Source organism: Lampetra planeri, unplaced genomic scaffold, assembly GCF_965212315.1.
Source record: "Lampetra planeri unplaced genomic scaffold, kcLamPlan1.2.h2 scaffold_1980, whole genome shotgun sequence".
Classification (NCBI taxonomy): Eukaryota; Metazoa; Chordata; class Hyperoartia; order Petromyzontiformes; family Petromyzontidae; genus Lampetra; species Lampetra planeri.
The window spans coordinates 1-22,491 of record NW_027614734.1 but is presented as its reverse complement, the minus strand read 5'-3'; the positions used below and the strand labels follow the sequence as shown (position 1 = coordinate 22,491).

Here is a 22,491-nt window from a genome sequence, read left to right as displayed (position 1 = left end):
ATCCACAGGGAAGGAGACATTTATGACGATGTTGACTATCCATGCGGTGAGGGATGATGATGCAATAATACCATTTGAAACCGTCACTTAATACATACAATGATAATATAACATACTTGCTTTTGAAAGTTCAGGTTGTATTTAATGACACATTCTCATCTGTTCCCTTTGTTTCTTTAGACTATAACAACGACTCTCCACACACTGACTACTGAATCCGCTCACTCTCAGCACAAAAAAAAAAAAAGAAAAGAAAATGGAGCTGTTCATATTCATATAAGCAGCAGACAAATAAGAATAATAGTAGAGATAAGTAAAGAGATCAGTCGGGACAACATGGATGAGTTCTGCTGAGACATTTGAGACATTTGTCAGCATCGCTGGTTGTAAAACTGTTTGTATAGAGTAATACAGTTAATAAACTGATACACTATTGTAGCTTTATAGTTACTGCTTGACTTCTGAGATCATTTAAAATAAAATACTTTTTGTCCAGTGCCTGTGTCCTTGTTTCCACCTGATCTATATGACAGCTGATCACATGAGTTTAGTGGTTTTTGGGGGTACAACAATGTTACATAATTCAGGAAAAACTACAACCCCATAATGGTGAGACATAATGCACAGTGTATATTTATTGTAAATTTCGCTTCTAAGCTGTAGATGCCATTGTCGGAGTTGAAGCATTTTACACTCAACATAAGAAACTACACTGTAACCCTTCTTTTTCTCTTGCTAAAATATTTAGATGGAATTGTTTCTCAGTTACATGTCATTTGAAGAACAAAGGTACATCTGAATATTCTGGGCTGAAAGTAACAATCACACACACATATTGCTGTTCATGAAAACAGTGTGTATGTCCTCAAATATGCATCGATAAGTCAAGATTGTTCTGACACTGACTCATATGTCAAATTTTAAGCAGCTGCTTTACTGATTAAGCAAACCTACGTGTTTGTGTTGACATCTCCAAGTTCGAACGCAAATACCTAACCAAAAAAATAGCAAACCGGTGAGGGCAGCAGCCATAGGCAGCAACGAAAATGAAGCGAAGAAGAAGCAGCAGTAGCAGAAGAAGAAGAAGCAGAAGAAGAAAGTCGGCGATCGACTACTTGAGTCTGGTAAAGACATTTCCTGTCCAAAGTCCAGCTGGAGTCCTTTGGCTTCAGTTGAGTCTGAAACGTCAAATCGAGGATGTTTTGCTGTAGTTGGAATGTCCACAGCTTCATAACTCCGTCCGATTTTCTCTGACACGGTCTGGGAGACAGTTTCAGACATGCAGCCGGCTGTGGAGGCTTTTGTCCGAGTGCTGGAGTCCTACAGGGGGAGAGATAAAGTTGTGAGTAGTTGTCACTATGTGTGATCCTGGTAGGTGCAATGGAATATTTAGGATGTGAATATGAGTTTGGTTTGACAGTAGATTTCCCTCTCTGGTCTTTGAATGACCAAAATCAATGGGAACACTAATCTGACGTAAACCCCAAAGTTCCACAGATAGGAATAATTGCTCCTTACACTTTGGGATGAGTATATAATTATAATGATCATAATAATACATTAAATTTATATAGCACAGGATGCTGAAATATAATGTGTACGCAGTCTAAGGAGTTTAAAAAAAACTTAAGACTCTTCACTGTAATCTTTAGAAAGTTAAACTTTTATTTGAACCTAATTAAGTTGTATAATTCTATCCATTCATAATTTATCGGATGATTACATCTTGCAACATGTTAAAAGAGTTCAGCCTTTTTTTATTAATGGAAATTAGTTTTGTTGTATCAACACATGAAACATATCTTCCAAAGTTGACAATCCAGATGTCACATTTACTCCTTCTGAGTCCATGTGAAGGACATTATCACAGTGACGACACGACCACGCCCCAGTTACAGACGCTGTCCTCTCTGTCCTCAGATCAGGACAGTCTGTTATGGATCCCAGCTGCTCGGAGGAGCTCTGTCCCGCTCTACAGAAACCAGTGTTCCATTCCAGAGACTTGGTAAAAGCCTGCTGCTGTTTTCTGCAGAGCTCAGTCACTGCAGGACGGTGCTCAGGCTCTTCGATGACCTGTCCATGTTGGCTTACTCGCGCAGTTATGGCTTCGGACACAGGGTGCGCCTCACCGTTTACTATTGTCACGTATTTAAATGAGAAACAGTTGTCGGTTCTTTGTTCAGTTGATTTTGCAGCCACAGATTACTCAGCCTCATGCTTCTTTTACAAAAACACTGGATCAACACGGTCCGTGTCGTCCAAAGGAGGAGGACGGAGCCGTGCGCTGGATATCCGTGTTAAACAACATAGCCGACCAGCTCTACTACCCCTGTGAACACATCGCCTGGGCCGCTGACGCAAAGCTCATTCAAGTGAAGTCTGACCTGTGGGGAACGTCGCTGCTGCTGGGAATGCTCAGGTCATTTTGTTTTTCGTTTTTCATACATCTTCAGGAACCAAAGACATGACTTCCAGACTGATAGTTTAAGCTTTTCTTTCCATTCTTTGTCTTAATGTGTTGTCTCCCAGAACTGATTCTAATTTAGGTCATGTAGTGAATAAATTATGTAGTTTTATTCTTTTCAGACTTGTTGAGATCAGCCTTGATATTACATCTTAAATTAATGTGTGTCTGAGGATGCTTTTGTTCAAAATCATTGTGGTGTCTGCAGCCATATAATCGCTCCAAGGAGCAGACAAGCCGTGAGACAAGTCTTACCCACATGTATGGAAGTGAATCAGTGCTTGAAATTCGATGTTTTAAAAATTCAAATTGAAAGATTTTGATGGTTAAAAAAAAAAAATTCTGTGACAAATTCAACTTAAATGTCCGATGGCACTGATTTACTTCCATACACATTCTGAAAACTTTCCAGGCTGAAATAAATCCTTAAATTTCTGTCTAACATTGATATGCTAAATACAGAACCTTTAAACCTTTTGCTCTTCAGGTCAGTCCGAATTCTGCTGCTGCTGAAGAAGAAGTTTTAAGTTGAGTGAGAGGGAAAGCGATGTCAGCAGGTGATGTAGCTACAGTTTATTTGTCAGAAATGGTTCCCCGGCAGAGACATTGTAAAATTCTAAAATCGTTCCCTCCTGCAGTCCCACTCTGCTCCGCAGACAGATGCAGGCAGAGCTGCTGTCTGTCCTCAGCTGTATGGCAGACCTCAGTAACGCCATCCACTGGATGCCACCATGGCTTCCTGTGGGCAGGACGATTCCCCACCTGGCTGGTGGGGGCTGATGGGCACCATCTCATCTCTGATTGGACTGATTCAGCTCAGCGACGGTGACAGCGACCAGTCCGCCAGCGCTTAGTCGCCACTTGGTATTTACGGGTCAGTTCGCACGGCGTGAAACATGTATGAATCTTGAGACTAGAGACAGTTGGTTTTGCATTTATTCCAAACAATTGTAAAAGCAGAGGAAGATGTGTTTGGATGATGAGCGTCATTGGACTGTTTTTCACTGAGCCTCAACTTGTACTCGTACTTGTACTTCTACTGTATTTGTTTTGTAATTTCACATTGTAAAGTTTTCATAGAGACTATGATACAGAATCATACATCATTTTCTTTGGCAAATCACATTTTTTTGTACCAGATATATAAAACTTCTACTTATTTAAACCCTTATTTGAAGGGTACAACTCGACAAACTTACACAAATACTTGCTTGTCTTCATCAGAATGTTGATTTTCAAGGTTAAAATAAGGTATAAATACGATATATAACAATGGTGTTTTGAAGACCTTAATCATGAACAGAGTGCTGAAACCATTTGATAAATGTCGCCATACAAAAACATTCCATACACCTAATGTTATTCGGTCTTGCTGTAATTCATAATCACCGAAAGATGTTAAACTTAACTATTAAGTCAGATCATCGGTCTGTTATGTTTCACCTTCTTTAGTAATATTTCTGTCACTGTTAATGGCTCAACGTTATAGACCTCTGTAAACTATGTTTAGCAGCTTCAAAGCAGCACTAAGTTGTTAAGTAGCTTAATTTGACAAATCAGATGTAATCAGTAGAACATTTAATGAAATTTTTAATAGAGAATAAACCTAAGATTTTTTTTCAAATGACCAGTTTGCATGTTATCTGCTTGGGCCTTTGTTTTTCATTAAATTTTAACGCTCGTCTGATCCTTTTATCGGTGTTCGGCTGAGTGGGGCTGGAAAAAAGTCACGAGTGACGTAAACCACAGAGTGTTGCCTTCATGAACTGCCGGATATTTTGAAACTGCCAAATAATATTATTCATTACTCATAATGCACCAAAATGTCCACACTATTTCCAGGTATATTTGTGCTTTACATACTATGAATGTTTTACTTTCATTTGCCTTGGTTTATTAAGAATTATTCCTAATGAATAATTCACAAAGGTACAGGATGTCGGGAAGGCAACGCAACTTCAGAGGCAGTCAATGAATACAAGTGTCAATAGCAGAACGAGAAATTTCCAAAAACAGAGGCAGTCAATGAATACAAGTGTCAATAGCAGAACGAGAAATTTCCAAAACTCCTGTTTTTTATTACATACCGCGATCTTTTTCCCCCGATAATGTGACCTTTTTAATGCTGCCGATGTTAGTATGACGAATAAAAGCAGGTTAAATCTCCGGAGCAGACGCAATTCCCAAACCACGTCCGTTTACAAGTCGTGGCAGCGACATAAGTCTGAGCACAAAGAAAGTCGGAAAGAGCTAAAATACCAGGTAAGAAATCCTCTTCGCAACCTCTGCCAACAAGACAAGTCACGTATGTTTACATGGCTGCTAGACAGATGCTAGTTTGTAGTTTTTAGTCATGAGCCACCCTGAAGCTAAAAAGCTACACGATTAGCCACTCAGCTGGATGTGATTACTGGACCCTTGGGGGTCAAAGGTTTTATTAGCATTTAATTTTTGAAGGTTAAAAACGCCCCATGATGGTGGTTACACATCATTACCTGTCAGTGTACTTTGAGCTGTTGTTTCTATCTTGATGGACATGGGTCATGTATTTCACAACCTCCTGCCTAATGCAGTGGTATGTGCAGACATTGAAGTTTGAGTTACTAAAGTAAATCAAACTCTCGATGCCTGTTCTTCCCTTCAATCCTAATGTGTGTTCTTCTGTCCCTCTCACAGAATGGACTCCGACCACATCTCTGCCGATGAACCCTCAGATCCTCGGGCGTCTGCTGATGGAACGTCTGAGCCTGTTGAGCTGAGCAGGAAGGTGATAACAGGTTCAGAGCTGGAGGATCTGGACTCGTACGACCTAATTGAGCCTCCTCCGTTAGACTGGAAGTCTGACTCCTCCAGTGAATCTGTCACAGCAGAGGATCTCGACGACCCTGCCGTCACTCCTGCTGTTGATTATCTGGACAAGGTGATATCGGGTGTGCCGGTGTTGGACCTAGACGACACTGTTGCTGGAGTTGAAAGGAACCAGAGGGAGAATATCACAGAGTCAATCCCAGTCCCTGAGGGGGTCGAGGAGGATGGATCAGTTAAGGACGAGTGTGAGCAGAAGGCCGCAGACTTGGAGAACAGCAGGCAATATCAGGAGGAGGCGTCACTTAGAGATTTAGCTAATATAGTTCCAGAAGAGGAGTCTGCCAACCTTAGATCAGGTGATGAAGACCACACCCACATCCAGACCCTGCTCAGCCAGCTTCACCTGATGGAGGAAGAGCCTGATCCCAGCCACAGGGCACCACCTTCCTTTGACCAGCATCAGTACGCCGGCCTGTCAGCTCTGGAGTCGTCCTCCTTGACAACAAACGAAAGCAGTGAAAACACAGGGTTGCTGTTCTCGGAGAGCCACCACAGAGACCTGCTGGGACTGCTGCAGTCCACGGAGATCACCTCTCCGTCCCATCCCACTTTTCTGCCCGACACAGGGGAGGTGGATGCTGTCGTTTCAGTTTCCTACAACCAGGAGGACGCCCAGCGTTTCTGGGGGCATTCTGGGAACGGTCGACAGCAGCGGCACAGGGACGACTCGCTCACCTCCCTGCCCCGACGACGAGTATCCCGAGCCGGTGTGGATGAAGCTGGGGGAGGAGCCTCCAGGAGAAGAAGCTGCCGCAGTGAGCGAGCAGGTAAGTTGAGGTTGTCTAGCAGTTTCTGTGTATGAGTTTGCACGTAAATACATATCAAAACGGTTTTGGTTGGTGTGTTTGACCAAGTGACTTATGTTGCACACTCCATTGGTCTCTTTGCTGACTTAAACTACATTCATCAGTTCTTATGATATCTTAATGTCTTAGTGTGTGTCTCTCGATAAACATGGCTTTTTGTTTTGTGTTGTTGCAGAATGCTGATGATGGTCCTTCATATAAAGACGGTGAGTCACTTCAGCCAGTAGAAAATGATCTGTGTCAAATGTATATTTGACAATAAAAAGAAAAGAGACCGGTGGTTTTATAAGTCACTGTTTGTTACTTGTCAGTACCTGGTCCCTGTGACCCTGAAGACCTGTTGGATGGAGTTATATTTGGTGCCAAGTACCTGGGCTCCACCCAGATCAAATCAGAAAAGAACCCATCTACAAACGCCCGCATGGCCCAGGCCCAGGAGGCTGTGGACCGCATAAAGGTACCAGGGTCTGAGGCATGATGTGGCTGCTGCCTTCAAGCCGATGCAGGACGGCCTGTTAACGTTCTGTGTCTCTCTCTCAGGCTCCGGAGGGTGAATCCCAGCCAATGAGCGAAGTGGATCTTTTCATTTCCACACAGAGGATCAAAGTGCTCTCCGCCGACACACAGGTTGTCTTCTCATTCAAACCTTTAGTTCGTCAGCGTTCTCTAATCCTCTTTCCCAGCTACTTATTTCACACTTTCAGTTTTGATCTTTGGCTACGTTTGAGATGCAAATCCTCAAGTTCAGATGACAAATGTTCTACTTTGGTGTAATAAAATTCCACAAATACCAGTTTGAATAAAAAGCATTAAATCTGCAGGTTTAAGCAACGTACTGTTTCAAATTTGATGTTTTCTGTCAAAATCTACATCACCTCACTCATATTACACGTCGAAGCATTCATTTTCCTATTTGAGCTGAGGTCTCACATTACAAGTCCTTATTATAGAATTGGATGGCGATACAGTGGGCAGGAATTGTTGCGTCTCCTTCGCTGTTGGTCAACTGGGAGAAAAGTGGGTCATCGAACGGCAGCTCCAGCTCTGCGTGGCTGGTTGCTCCTCACGTCAGTTGGTTTTTTTTTGTTACAACCAGCTATAATAAATTATGTAAAATATTAACATCTTTAATTTCACCTTCCATTTACAATCGCCCTTTTCAACGGCAACTTGCATGGAGGAAAGTCATTTTCGTGTTACTGTTCCCATTTGCGAACAGCACTTTTTGTCAGTTCTTCAGTTTTAAGAAAAAATGGATGCTAAATACGTCTAACACAAAACCATGTTGGATACATTCCTGTCAGCCTCTGTGACATGACCGTCATAGACAATAATCCCAAAAATCAAGGTGCGGCTTTAGTCATCTAATGTGCACCACACCTACATGACTTTGTGTTTGTGGGTCCCCCCCCCCCCCCCTCAGGAGGCCATGATGGATCACGCTCTGCAGATGATCTCATACATTGCAGATATTGGCAACATTGTTGTCTTAATGGCACGAAGGAAACGTAAAGGGCGAGATGGCTCCCCGAATTCCTCATCTTCATCTTCATCCTCCTCCGGGCCTCAGAAGAAGTGTTTGATGATCTGCCATGTCTTCTCCTCTGAGGATGTGAGTTCAATGACTGTTACGTTACGATCCAACAGTGGCATTTGGTTTGTGATGATTTGTTAAAGGAAGGGATGTTTGTTTGAGGGAAAGGGACGGTTTTGTGTTTTAAAGCCAATGATCTTCCTTGACTCAAGAGCAGCAGTCACAGTCTGTAAAAACATCTGTAGCTCTAAATCAGTTACATTCTGCGGAACAATGACAATCTAAAGCCGTTTGAAGGTGATATAAGACGTCTCGTTTCCCCACAACATGTGAATAGCAGTAGTGTTTTTAGTCAGACAACTTCAGCTTCAGCGTGGCCTGGTTTCCTTCCTCTACGCGGCCGCTGAGTTCTCCTGAATGTAAAAATGGTCTGGCTGTCATCCCAGTTTCCCACAGTTGGCAAGACTGAAAAAAGAGGCGGAAGAGTTTTCTTTTGGAAACGAATTAGCTGTGGGAGGCTGAAGGCCAGGAGGCCACTTCTTGGGTTACTAGGTTTTCCCATCTTTCCCAGTTCACTACAAAGTATTTTATTTTGAAAGATTACTGCAGTGAATGGAACAAAATAACTCAAGCAAGTCATCTGAGGAAGTAGATTGTTTTTTGGGTTATTGGAAAAATATATTGTTGTCAAAGTGTCTATGAGATGAATAATGGGCAAATCCTCCTATAGATGAAACTGCGATGTTGAAACATGATTCCTCACTGTGTCTCAGGCTCAGATAATCGCTCAGGCCATCGGTCAGGCATTTGGAGTTGCCTACCAGCAGTTCCTGCAGGCCAACGGCATCAAAGCCAGCGATTTGAGGCCGGGCGAATACAGCGACTACCTAGAAAGTCAGGAGCTCTACAATGGAGACCTGGCCCACTTCTCTGACTCTCAGAACCTCCGAGACGTAAGCAGACTGATTGTGACGACAGGGTCCATGCAGAAATGTTTTGATTAGTTTATTGAAATGTCTTTCTTTGGTTTAGGTTGTCATTACCAAGGCTGCTGGAGAGATCTTGGGGCTGGCGGTGGTGGAGTCCGGCTGGGGCTCCATCCTGCCCACCGTGATGGTGGCCAACCTACTTCACGGAGGCCCAGCGGAGCGCTGTGGCGAGCTCAGCATTGGTGATCGCATCATGTCTGTTAATGCCACCAGCCTGGTGGGCCCTGCCCATCACCACGTGCCAGAACATCATTCGGGTAAGAGGGCAGGCGACTTTAATCCGCACATCACAGTGGTAACATTAAAACTGTTAGACACAATAATATGAAGAAGACAGTGACGTTTCAATGTGGTAGCAGTGAAACCGTTGTGAGAATCCTGTGATCCTGCACTTTTCTCTGCAGATGCAATGTCCTTCATCAGCACTAGATGGCAGTGTTTCCATGCCGCATGAGAGGAAAAATAATTACAATGCCCACTAATTGGCCATTTTACATATTATGTTATATTTTTATATATTATTTTTATGTTATATTTTTCTTTTTGCCTGCACTGTGGAAAATTGAAACTGTAAATGTTAATTCAACAATTTTTCATTTGTCAGGCTTTGTCACAGTGTTACATTTAAAAAAACAAACAAACTGGTATTTGACACAAGAATAACATTTAACAATGAATGACCTCAACGTGTTGTTTTCAGGATCTGAAAAGTCAAAAGTATGTGAAACTCAGCATTGTCCACTGCCCTCCCGGTCACCATGGCAATCATCAAGAGACCGGATCCCAAGTTTCAGCTGACGGCATCGTAAGTCCAATAGTCAGTGTTTCAACACCACTGAAGTTATGTCAGGTTTTTATTTGTCTGTTTGTACCTTTCTCTGCTGCAGATCTGCAGTCTGATGCGGGGTGTGGTATAGCAGAGAGAGGAGGCATCAGAGTGGGACACCGCATCATTGAAATCAACGGGCAGAGTGTTGTCGCCACATCACATGACAAGATCATCCACATCCTGACTAACGCAGTTGGAGAGGTAGGCGAGGATTAATTACAACACAGAGAGCATTTTCATGGATAATATACAGAATTCTTGTTTCACCGCCTTGTATTATTTCTGTCTTCACAGATTCACCTCAAGACGATGCCAGCCTCAACCTATCGGCTCTTAACAGGACAAGAGCAGCCGGTGTTTCTTTAAGCAGACGGCCACATCCCGGACTAAATACTACAGTATTTAAGCTACATGAACTTTTGCCAAGAAAATATGCAGCCGATCATACAGGATTTCATGAAGCTGTTGTCACACCACTGAATACAACAAATTATTGTAGTTCTATACTTTTAAGTAAATATTACATGTGACATGGATAGATAGTGCCCCAGTTTATATTTATCAGTGATTTAACTATGCAGACTTTCATGAGATGGATTAATTCTTACATGGAATTTTTCACTATTTGACTTAGTGGTACACACTGTTAACTATGCGGTATTTTTATGTGTTTTTTGGTCTTCCAGCTTGATTTGTGCTGCCAGTGTGCCTGCCTGCCCTATAAAGTTCTCACAGGGGAAAACTTGAAATGGAATTTTGTGATGAACAGTACTTCCAGTTCCATGCATACACATGCATATCAGTCTCGAGCTTCCAAACTTCTGTGCTCTCTAGTTCATTCTAAAGTATTGTCTGACCTACAGGAAGCAGACATGCACACTTAAAAATAACTGCATGGTTTGATGGAGAGATTTGTTTTATTTTTAATAATGTGGTCATTCAATAAATCTATATTGTTTTGATGTTATTTATTGCTTAGAATCACTGCTAATTTAGAGCAGTTTATAAGACAGCAATATAAATACTTTATGTAATTAAAACTGCTTTTAATAAAAATGAAATAGCACAGTTGCTATAAAAAAAGTCTTGCTATTGCATTTAATTACTTTAAGGATGGCTTGTAATCATGTAATCAAAATTGTTCTCTGAACGTGCTTGACAGTCAGCTGTCTAATCCTAGCATAACATTGACGCAAACCAATGATATACACTTAGTGACTTTGTAGACCCGCCTTCGGTTGCATGTTGCCCAATCACCGACGCCGGTGGGGCGTGGTTTATTAACAGTCGTCTTGCAGCAACAGCAACACCAGGGAAATGGAGAGTCAATGACAAGCTACTGACCGACCGAGTTCTCGAAAAACTCAAATTGTCGCGTAACCCAGCAAGGTAATGATTAACAGCGTTACGTTTCTTTGCAGCTCTCACTATTTAAGTCAGTATTATTTATCGACTTAGTATTTAAAAAGCCGGTTCACCTGCTTGACGAATGCTAGGAACAGGAAGCTAACTAAAATGAACACAGCTAATGTTTAGTTAAAGGTCCCTTATTTTAGTCTGTTGTGTTATTTTGTAAGTTATATGTGACCAGTAAAAACGAATGACCATTTCAGGGAATAAATGCTTAAATGGCTTCCCATTAGTGTGGAAATTCTCGACTTTTTTTTTTTTTTTTTTTGGAAAAATGAAATATTTTTTGCAATGCAAATAAGATTGACCATCCGTTTCTAACGTGACACAAACTATGAGGTCAGATGATTTACTACAGAAAGGACTTCCTAGAGCAAAAGTGATTAAGTCTCAGAGCAGCCCAGGTAAGCTTGTAGGATCAGGAGGATTTCAGGATTGTGAGACTTGAGCAGATCTCTCTGGGCACAAAACACCCCCTTCACCTAGATATCAACTGCCAGAGGCAAACATTAGCAGTGGATTGGATCAGTACGTCATTTCTGAAGGGCAGTTTGTGTCTGTGGTGATATTGTAGAGGGACAGCAAACAGAGGGTCCAGACCCCCTATGATAAACAGCTTTTTTTTTTGTTTTACAGTCTCCCATCATGGTCAGGTAACTGTTGAGAGTGATGGCGTTTTTCAGGCAGCTCATCCTCCTGCTCTGGAAGAACATCACATACCGCAGGAGAAACAAGGTGTGGAAAGTTTGTTTCTTCACGCAAAGGAGTTGAGTAGTTTGTTGTTTCAGCTGCAAAGGTTTTCATCAAAAACATAATGAATATTTAATGACACACACACACACACACACACACACACACACACACACACACAGAATGAAATTGTAGTGGTGTGGTGGTGGTGGTGGTGGGGGGGGGGGTTATTCCAGCTGAATAGTTGAAAGTGATGGCTGCAATGGGTCTTATGCTCTCCATGTAGATCCAGCTGGTCATCGAGCTCCTCTGGCCACTCTTCCTCTTTGTCATCCTCATTTCTGTTCGTCATTCACACCCCCCTTACAAGCAAAGCCAATGTAAGTGATATTACATAATCAAATTGTCTTGTTTTTTCAACCTCACAGGCCTAAAAAAGACACACAAGTCGAAACGGTGGGCTTATGCCTACTGGATAAAGAAGATTAGCTCACCGAGAACAATTATTGTGCTGCACACACACGCCGCTCACATGCATTGCTAACCTGACTTTTTCTTGACATGCTGACAAGTGCATTAGCATTATTAGGTGACATAACATGATGTGGTAATGTAAAGTTGGTATTAAGCGTCATCTTATTTCAGATCGGTACCTTATGTTGAGACAGTGCACATCCGTTTAAAGATATCAGCAATATGTCTGAAGTCAGCTGGACCAAAAACCCATAGTATTTACGTTGGTTTTTACTTGAGCGCCCGCTAACTAAGTCACAATTTGTTCATTGTGTTGTTTCCTGGCTAATCTCTTTCCTCTGAACCTGTTGTGTTTGTTAGGTCACTTTCCAAACAAAGCCTTGCCATCAGCAGGCACCTTGCCCTGGATTCAAGGCATTATCTGCAACATAAACAACCCCTGCTTTCACAGCCCCACACCTGGGGAGACACCGGGCCAAGTTGGCAATTTTGACAACTCTATGTAGGTAGACGGTTATTGATCCAAATTTTACCGTGGCAGTTTGTTGAACCTAGGGCTGTTTTAAATCAGTAAACTATGCCGAAAGACAATGACTTCACTGAAATAAATCTTCACCAAGGTTCACATGGACTAAAAAGATGATTCTGTCAGACCATCAGAGCATACTACACTGAAATAAATGGACAGGGAGATAGAGGCAGCCAAGCATAGTCAAGGTATTCTCAGTGTTCGGCTGTGAAATATGAGAAGACTAGTGTTGATAGATGGGAATTGAAAAGTCTCTTTTGTATGTCAGTTCAGTATACCATAGCTCTCTCTGTCCTCCAGACTCTCTCGTCTCTTCATGGACGCACAGACTCTTCTGTCCTACAGTGGAAACCGGAGCTTGTCTGGCTTCCAAGATCTGAGGGAGAGTGTCCAGAGGCTGGGAGAGAGACCTGGAGCCTGGCCAGGTGTCACACATTGTTTGAATCTCCTAAAGCACTGAATTCATACATTAGATTTGACACATACAGACTAATAAAGAAGAGAAGGCCCCGTCTGCATCAGTCCTGGTGTCTTTGTTACTGACTAATGTAATATGAGCTATTTGTCATACTGGGCAGTAATTTATCACTATGTCCCTGCTGCAGATCTACCAGTAGGAGACTACCTCAGAGCCAATGAGACCTTCTCCACCTTCCTCCTGACCAACAGTAGCCTGTCACGCGGGGACTGTGGATCAGCTGCTAAAGGCTCGTCTTAATTTTCAGGTGAGGTGTCTGTGTTTCTTTTTGCCGAAATACTCAATAAATAGTAAATGCTGTTTATTTAAAAAAGCCCCTCATGAGATGTGTTTTGTACAGTGCTGTTGCACAAAGGGTGACTATGATGAACATTTCTTTACATTTTCTGTTATAGAATGTTACTGTGTCGTATTTTCATATTTTACATGGCCAAAGTTTTAAATAACAAGGTAAACGTGAATTTTTATTTTGTATGTATTATTTTATATTAATATCTAATATTGCATAATTGAAAACCCCAGGTGCCCCTCTACACACTTCCAGATATTGTCCAATTAGAAGTAGGGATTTCAGACGTTGTATTAACATTAACACATGTATAATACATACAGAAGTACAATCGTGTCATCGTTTATTAGTAACACAGACAAATCTGACAATTGCAGGTTGCTGTGGCAGGAGCTCAGATGCAGCTGAAGGAGTTGGTGTGTAATGCGAGAATGTTACGGCAGTTTTTGACGGTAGACGGAGGGGAAGCAGTCATGAACGATCTGCAGACTGAGCTCTGTAACCTGCCTGCTGACATCCTGCAGGAGGCAGAGCGCCTCTTCCTCTCTCAGCTTGACTTTTCCAAGTTCTTCACGGTAGGAATCGTTGTTTTGAATTTGATCAATGAAACGCGTCATTCAGCGGATTGATTATTTTCCCTTTTCTGTCCCGTCAGAGAGGACCGTCTGATGGCCAATGCTGCTGACCTGCGGCTCATCAGCAAAGCCGTCACGTCTGTTTCCCAGGAGCTGGTCGTCATCATGGATGATGTGAGATCAAACACCCGTGTCTCCAGTGTCTGCCTTTTCCTGTGTTGAATTGACACTCGTTCTTAGAGAAACGTAAACACCTGAATGTTGGTAGTCTCAACCAGAATCTGCTTTTTTGCATTTCAAATCCTGTTATCGACCACGCCTAAGAGGTTATCATTTACATGTTTGTCTGTTTGTCTGTCCATCAACAACTCAAAAAGAATCTACTGATCAGAATCTGGACCCAACCAGTGAATCTATCAAAACCCTCTCCAATGATTTGAGTGGGTTTAGCATGTTTTTTGCACATGTCCCGTACCGACTTTCTCTTTGCATTTCTTCTCTCATCTGTTGTCTTCCCAAACCCTTCACTCTCACTCCCTGTTTTCCCCTCAGTTCTCGTCCCTGTCCAGCTTCACAGACATGAGTACCGCCCCTCCGTCTTCTGTCTCCAGAAAATCGCACAGCACTGCCCAGGGAGAGTTTCCGAGCATTTTCTAGGATCATGTGCGGTCACCCTGAGGTCGGCGGGTGAGCGAATCCCTTCACTCAACTGGTATGAAGACAATGACATCAAATCCTTCCTGGGAAAAAACGGCACTGAGGATATAGATATTAACAGGGACAACAGCACAAGTAAGTTCTTGTACAACTAGTTTACTCCAGAGCCTATAGAGGGACACAGACCTATACCTGCTCCACTGACATTTAATAATGCAGATGTGTTCATAATATCTGATCTAACAGTTCTAATTATCTGGCATATATGGTTCATTCACTTGTCACACTGTAAAAAAAGTATTTGTGTAATAGATTTCTCCAGGATATCCAGCACTTTTTGTGTTATTTAACCGGGTTTTCATATTCACTGATTAATTTCTCATGTTCGTTCCCCCCCACAGCTCCATTCTGTCAAAAAACTGATTGAAGGTTTTGAGTCCAACCCCCTCTCCCGCATAGTTTGGAGAGGAATTAAACCTCTTTTCATTGGGAAGCTGCTGTACACGCCAGACACTCCTATAATCCAACAAGTCATGAAAGAAGGTACAAGTATATACTGTATATACAAGTATATACTGTATATTATTATAATGATGTAATAGTAATGTGTATTTTATAATATGAACTGACACAGTTCTATTCACAGAGAAGTTCTATTCACAGAGAATAGCTGACTAACATATGTTTATAAAATAAATAAAAACATTAAAAGTGAAATATGAATTGCGTAGTATTTAGACATTTGCACTAAGCTTCAGTCACACAGTCCAACTGCTTCCATTGAAACTACCAAGTAATTCTGTGTGTTGAAGGTGAATCAGAGTTTTAAGGACCTGCTGATCCTCAAGGAGCTGAATGAAAACCTGGATGGAGTTGGGACCACAAATCAAGAATTACATGGAGACCAGTGCAGAGATTCGGCTGTTGCAGGTCTGATTCACCAGCTTCTGTTCAGCAGGAGAGAGTGGATGAGAGTGTTTTCAGCACATGGGCTTCTTGCTTTTATCTGTTTGTGTGTGTGGGTGTGGGTGTGGGTGGCAGGACTTGCTGAAGCGCCCGGAAGTTGCCGTGCTGGTCAACATGCGTCTTGAGAACACATCCTGGACAGCTTCACGGATCGCACGTTTCTTGTCCACACCCTCACCTGATGCTCCTCGGAAACCTGGAACGCCCCCTAGCTGGCTTGACATTCACAGCGACATCAGCCACACCGTTACCACTCTCGCACAAGTCACTGAGGTTTATAGATCCTTTTTTGTCTTTTGACGCCCAAGGAGCTTCCTCTTATGGGAAAACTGCAATAGCTTGCACTTGTTTATCTTTTATAACACAACCTGCATCCCACAGTGTTTCTCCTTGAACAAACTGGAGGGCTTGGAGACCGAAGGCCAGCTGATCGACAGGGCTTTGGAGCTGCTGGACGACAGGCAGTTCTGGGCTGGTGTCGTTTTCCTGCTCCCGAACTCCTCGTCTCCGGAGCTGCCGTCTCACGTCACCTACAAGATCCGAATGGACATTGATGATGTCATCCGTACGAATAAAATCAAGGGACAGGTACAGCTCCTTCACATTAATTCATCAACCCTTTCCTATGAGTTCCCCCAAAAATCCCCATCAGTTGGATGTTCCTCAGCAAAGAACAGCGTTTGAATTAGGATGCACTCTGGTTGTCTTTCATTCTGCTGCCTCTTCATTTATTCATACCCTAACAATTAATTCACCCTCCAAAAAGCAAAAAAAAACCATCTATTCTTTTCTCTTCTTCAAAACAAACAGTTATTTCTCAGATTAATTTTTAATTGTCCTTTATAGACTACATTTAATTGAGCTTCCTGCATCATTTAGCTCCATTGATAACTGGATTCTCTTGTGTTTTGTTTTGTTTTTTTCTCATCATACTGACGTTCACATACAGTAACGTGTATTTCGAGAGTACCCTCACACACTGTGTTCTACTTTCTTGTAGGTTTTGGGATCCTGGTCCTGCAGCTGACCCGTTTAAACGACATGCACTACATCTGGGGCGGCTTTGTGTATGTCCAGGACCTGGTGGAGAGAGCTGTGATCCACATCCTCACTGGAGTTCAACAAACAACAGGCATCTACGTGCAGCAGATGCCCTACCCCTGCTATGTGGATGATGTGTAAGTCGTGACGTTGTTACACAACCACACACAAACCGAAAGTTTGGAACTGCATTTTCACCGCCTTGTACTAACGACTCGTACATGTAGAAGAGTGGCTGTTGATTCCTGAATCAAAGGAAACATGAGGTTTTAATCCAATCATAGAGTTAGAATAGTCCAATGAAACTAATCAAGTCAGTGAATATGTCTGAATATATATTTTATTGTAACATTTTAAAACATTCAGCTGGCATTGCATCATTACTTTTGCGTCACCAAATAAAATTATTTTACCTTTTCAACAGTTTTCTACGGGTGTTAAACCGCTCCCCTTCCACTTTTCATGACACTGGCATGGATCTACTCAGTGGCCATGATCATCAAGGGGTGTGGTGTATGAAAAGGAGGCCAGGCTGAAAGAAACCATGAGAATTATGGGGTCTGAGTACAGGAACACTGTGGCTCAGTTGGTTCATCAGTAGCATTGTTCCTTTCCTGGTGTCGGCAGGCCTCCTTATCGCTCTACTGAAGGCAAGACCATTGCTCACTCACAAAATGCACTAAAGCAAATATATATAAGAACATTCAAACAGGCTGGGTTGCTTCTCCAGAGGTGGGTAATTCTTTTCCCTCTCTTGTTTCTGCTCTTTCTCTCCAGTGGGGGTGACATCTTGCCGTACAGCAACCCCGCTGTTGTGTTTTTTTTCCTCCTGGCATTTGCCACCGCTACGATCATGCAGTGTTTCCTCATCAGCACTTTCTTCTCAAAAGCCAACCTGGCTGCTGCCTGTGGGGGGCTTATATACTTTAGTCTCTACCTGCCTTATGTACTGTGTGTGGCCTGGAGAGACCACCTCAAAACCACTCATCGGGTCTTGGCTGTGAGTAACATAATTATGGACACAATGGTAAAGCTCTCTTTACCCAGTTCAGTTTTGAAGCATTCTGGGAAAAGTGTCACATTCTTGCAAAATGGTAGAAGAATGCAGAAAAGCTTTTGAATTCATTAAATGTAAATCTTTGGTGCGCTGAAGCTGTTTGTGGGTTTTTTTTTTCTGTCAGAGTTTCCTCTCCCCTGTTGCCTTGGGTTTGGCTGTGAGTATTTCTCTCAGTATGAGGAGCAAGGCGTCGGGAATCCAGTGGTACAACTTGCACCTGAGTCCTGTGGAGGGAGACTCATATAACTTCACCACTTCTATCATCATGCTTTACGTGGACGCTTTTTATCTATGCTGTTGCAGCCTGGTATATTGAAGCTGTGTTCCCAGGTATGAGTGCATTATTATGTTTTATATGTGTATTATTATTATTTTATTGTGGTGAACTGTGTGAAGTAGCATTACTTTGTGCTAAAATTGCATGCTCCTGTCCATCCTGACTCACACCAGGGGAATACGGGATCCCCAGACCCTGGTACTTCATCTTCCAAATCAACTACTGGGGGCGGAGTTCCCCTGGAGGCCGGCATGCCAATCCCCCCCGCGCCAGCAGAACAAGATGAAGGTATGAGTTTGTGGAAGTGGCGATGCACATCAATTGAAATGAATGACTTTTTAAAATAGTTGATGTGACATTAGATCACATCGAACCAGATCCTACTGGCCTCGTCCTCGGTGTAAGCATAAGGAACCTGGTCAAAATATACAAGAAAGGAGGCAAGCTGGCCGTCAACCACCTCAACCTGAAGTTCTACGAGGGGCAGATCACATCGTTTCTCGGCCACAACGGAGGCTGGCAAGAGTTACCACGATGTAAGGAACGAGTACGGGCAGGATTGCTCTTGAATTACTCCAGCAGCATTTGTACACAGTATTGTAGTGGTGGTGTAGCCATACATCATCTGTATCTGTTCTTTTGGTACTATGTCTACAATACCTAGTAGTACAATACCTAGTATCAGTTGATTCCTGTATCTCATGGTGTAAATAGGCAGGCAATGCACAGGATGTTCTGGATGATTTCAATCACTCAGTTTTCAGTTCCAGCACTGACATGGCTTCTGAAATTAAAGTGTGTGAAAGTTTTGAGCATAAGTTGTGCTTGATCATTTATTGATTAATGTGTGTCATGTGTTGTGTCAGATCTGTCCTGACCGGCCTGTTCCCGCCTACCTCAGGGACGGTGTATATCAAGGGGGATGGACATCCGCCAGGACATGAACATCATCCGGAAGACACTGGGAGTTTGTCCTCAACACAATATCCTGTTTGACATGTGAGGCTAATATGTCGGATATTTGCTGTTCTTCTGTCCACAAACACTGTCAGCATTGTGCTCTGACTCACACTGGCTCATACTGGCTTTCAGGACATCTCCTTGAATGTTTCTTATCAGGTTTCTCCCATTCTTGTCACTGATTTCACAGTGAAAACGGTGATCGTTGCCTTGACTATTGTTTTGTTCTTCCTTGTGTGTCTCTCTCTTTCAGTCTAACAGTGGAGGAACATGTGTGGTTTTATGGCCGTCTGAAGGGGATTGTCGGAAGAGGAGGTGAAAGCTGAGCTGGACACTCTGCTAGACGATGTCGGACTGCTGCAGAAACGACATGAACAGACCAAAAACCTCTCTGGTGAACTGGCTGGTTTATCTAGTGGTCTGTGCAGACATTCTTCACCTTCCAAAGCTAACAGCCCCTCTTTCTTTCAGGTGGCATGCAGAGAAAGCTGTCGGTTGTGATAGCGTTTGTTGGAGGCTCCAAAGTGGTCGTTCTGGATGAACCTACTGCCGGAGTTGATCCTTACTCACGCAGAGGGATCTGGGATCTGTTGCTCAAATATCGCAAAAGTGTGTAATGAAGAGTTGTGCATGACAAATTTGAGACTTTTGCCTTTACAATGTCATTTATGTGATAGGAAAAAGTACAATTCAAGGTTTTGAATAATTATTTTAGAAAAGTTACTTGGAAATTATTACAATAACTTTACTGTTGAGTTAATCTGACAAATCTAACACCATAAAACGACAGCTACAAAATGTACAGGATAGCTGAATATCTTCTGCATCAGATCGGACCATCATCCTCTCCACTCACTACATGGACGAAGCGGAGCTGCTGGGCGATCGTATCGCCATCATCTCCCAGGGGAAGCTGTGCTGCTGTGGCTCCCCACTCTTTCTGAAATCCAGACTGGGATCTGGCTACTACCTCACCGTGGTCAAGAATGAAGGTCTGGACACCAGTACACCCAGCAGTACGAGTATCAGCACCAGTACCAGCACCAGCACCAACAAACTGCCTCCGCTATCCAAGGTGGGATTTGGTGTTTGACACTTCCGAAGTTCAGTTTACCTCCAAAAAGCCGTCATCTTTTTTAGCTTGAATGCAGATTGGGCCTTTTTTATTTTACAGTCAAACAAATGGAGAATATCCGTAGGTCTCAGAGGACAGCTCATGTCACACTGCAACTTCTGTGTTTCAGGACAGTGAGTCCTCCATGAGTGAAGACACTGGGCTGGGAAGTGATGAAAGCAGCTCAAGTGAGTGTGGAAATAAAAAAAATGAAATGTGACTCTAATCTCTGTTTGGTCCGTTTCCACTCTACAGATTCAAACTAAAGAATAGAAAGTCTGACTTAACTGTCTGATGTGATTTCTATACCAATCATCATCTTCATGGTAGACCTTGCAGCATTGCTCTCCCTGGCGCAACATCACATCCCAGGCACCAGACTGGTGGAGGAGTCAGGGCGTGAGGCTGTGATCAACCTGCCGCAGTCAGCCGCCAAAAACAGCAGCCTGGCTGTTTTCCTGTCTGGACCTGGATCAGAGACTCAGTGAGCTAGGCATCAGCAGCTACGGCCTATCAGACAGCGCGCTGGAGGAAGTACGTGTTTTTAGTGTTTAATATTGCTGATGTGACAAAAACTTCTGAGTAAAAGCAAGAGGGCCAGTAACGGGGGTGGGTGGGGGGGGTAAAACAATCTTTTATTTTTATTTTATACATTTATTCAGTCAGTACTTCATCAACCACAACCCTGACCCCCACGTCACTTGTCCATACTGATGGATGGAACCATGGAAATCAGCTCATCATTCACTCAAAAATACCGAATTAGAAAAACAAAACTTAAACAACGTTCCTATTTTCATTCACATCCCATTAACTATGATCAGTTAAGATAGGATGTAGCCTGCACAGTAAAAAGATAACACAAACACTGTCCGTCAGATTGGATTTGACATTTGATCAAAGCCTCATTTGAGAAGAGCAGCACCTCATATTGGCCACTTTTCCCACCATCTGTGCTGTATTCCTACCTGGGTGACCGCAGCCTGGTTTCAGCAGGAGGGCTGGATATTTTTGGAGCAGGTCTGCTGTAATAGGCTTTAAGCTCAGATAACCTCTGATTGTAGACAACGATATACGCTCTCTGTGTGAGTTGGCCTCCCCCTCCTGCCTGTGGCACCAGCCTGCATAAAACATATAGTTTTGAGAGTTTTAATCTTTTCCAGATCTTCCTGCGAGTGGCAGAGGACGCTGGTTGTGGATGCTGAACAAGAGCAGCAAGCCGATCCTCACCAGAGCTTGCAACCATCAGCCCAGAGGGAGAATGCACAAGAACCAGAAGCAGGTATGTGTACGCACACACACACTCTCAGATAAACTTTGTGTGTGTGTGTGTGTTTATGTGTTTGTGTGTGTGCTAGCCTCATGAAGTGTGTTACATACAGCAAGTCTGCTGTTTTGTCTCCACCCCTGATTGATTGTTTCCATAATGCTGCCAGGAAGGAAAAGGCCTTCGTAAGCAAGGTACCCTAAAACCCCCAAACATCTGAGTGGTAGCAGCGCCTGTCTGTGTGATCACACTCTCAGTCAGGGCAACATATCAGTGTCTGTGCTCACATTGGGCTTTCATCCTTGTAGAACCCCAAGAGACAGACCTGCTGAGTGGAGATGGCCGCGGAGGGCTGCCCCTCAGCGGATGGTGGCTGACCTGGCAGCAGCTGAGAGCGCTTTTCATCAAACGCTGGCTTTATGCCCGCAGGAGTCGGAGGGGGGTTCTTTGCTCAGGTGATGACAAACACCTCAGACCACCACTGTGTCTCCATTTGTTATTTTTGTTCTATAAGTGCTGTGGTTCTTCAGATTGTTCTGCCTGCTGTGTTTGTGCTGGTCGCCTTGCTGTTCAGCCTTATTGTGCCCCCGTTTGGGAAGTACCCTGCACTGCAGCTACAACCGTGGATGTATGGAGAGCAGTACACCTTCTTTAGGTAGGCCTGCACCACCACATTACCTCTTAACTAACAGCACGTTTTAGTAAGTGTAACTGAAAACAAAATATGGCATCTTTTCCCTTTTGACTTTTGACATAGCTTTTTCATTTGCATGAGAAAGTACCTTCAACCTACACTTTTTAAACAGCCAGCAGAGTTTGACTCCACTGTCAGTGTTCCATTATGACTAGTTTTGTCTTGCTCATTTATTATTTTACCATACAGCAAGATGTTGGAGAATATTCTTACATATCAAATAGATAATCCAACCGAGGTGTGTTTTACTCTTACCTCACCAACTTGCTACAGCCCTTGTTCTTCTGACCGCCGACTTCATGCTTACAGCAACGATGCCCCTGGAAATCCAGTCATGGAGAACCTGCTGGAAGCTCTGCTCGACGAGCCAGGATTTGGTACCAAGTGTATGGAAAAAGAAGAAGAGGACAACACCACGTAGGACAACTTGTGTACTGTATACATCCACAAACCCAGAACAGAGTAATGATTCATTATACGCAGCACGTCTTTTAGGTTTGCATATCATAAAGGCGTCAAAGAC

General features: G+C 43.1%; 3 protein-coding genes across 3 annotated transcripts; all 3 read left to right on the top strand.

Moving 5' to 3' along the window:
- Positions 1 to 1,279: 1,279 nt before the first annotated feature.
- On the top strand, positions 1,280 to 3,318 carry PEX11G (peroxisomal biogenesis factor 11 gamma). The gene is given in 7 exon segments (XM_078623081.1): positions 1,280 to 1,342; positions 1,921 to 2,118; positions 2,265 to 2,419; positions 2,952 to 2,984; positions 3,031 to 3,196; positions 3,198 to 3,236; positions 3,238 to 3,318. Coding segments are annotated over 7 exon segments (735 nt in total).
- A 1,823-nt stretch (positions 3,319 to 5,141) lies between these two features.
- LOC144740227 (amyloid-beta A4 precursor protein-binding family A member 3-like) lies at positions 5,142 to 9,856 on the top strand. Its single transcript, XM_078623080.1, is given in 14 exon segments — positions 5,142 to 6,020; positions 6,022 to 6,099; positions 6,314 to 6,344; positions 6,450 to 6,595; positions 6,679 to 6,765; positions 7,562 to 7,750; positions 8,446 to 8,625; positions 8,705 to 8,884; positions 8,886 to 8,918; positions 9,362 to 9,409; positions 9,411 to 9,482; positions 9,549 to 9,569; positions 9,572 to 9,691; positions 9,785 to 9,856. Coding segments are annotated over 14 exon segments (2,136 nt in total).
- A 1,713-nt stretch (positions 9,857 to 11,569) lies between these two features.
- LOC144740229 (phospholipid-transporting ATPase ABCA1-like) lies at positions 11,570 to 22,385 on the top strand (the record flags this gene model as incomplete). Its single annotated transcript, XM_078623082.1, is given in 45 exon segments — positions 11,570 to 11,635; positions 11,877 to 11,970; positions 12,425 to 12,566; positions 12,894 to 13,018; positions 13,199 to 13,272; positions 13,274 to 13,318; positions 13,738 to 13,935; positions 14,020 to 14,109; positions 14,488 to 14,520; positions 14,522 to 14,620; positions 14,622 to 14,727; positions 14,994 to 15,004; positions 15,006 to 15,135; positions 15,523 to 15,566; positions 15,634 to 15,831; positions 15,940 to 16,141; positions 16,555 to 16,592; positions 16,594 to 16,736; positions 17,024 to 17,048; positions 17,050 to 17,103; positions 17,105 to 17,155; positions 17,157 to 17,260; positions 17,377 to 17,599; positions 17,781 to 17,799; positions 17,802 to 17,848; positions 17,850 to 17,939; positions 17,941 to 17,986; positions 18,107 to 18,158; positions 18,160 to 18,221; positions 18,296 to 18,458; positions 18,800 to 18,848; positions 18,850 to 18,932; positions 19,147 to 19,189; positions 19,191 to 19,287; positions 19,365 to 19,502; positions 19,724 to 19,968; positions 20,138 to 20,195; positions 20,338 to 20,471; positions 20,473 to 20,541; positions 21,171 to 21,200; positions 21,202 to 21,289; positions 21,583 to 21,713; positions 21,715 to 21,729; positions 21,805 to 21,929; positions 22,278 to 22,385. Coding segments are annotated over 45 exon segments (4,187 nt in total), but the record flags the coding sequence as incomplete, so codon positions are not given.
- Positions 22,386 to 22,491: the final 106 nt, after the last annotated feature.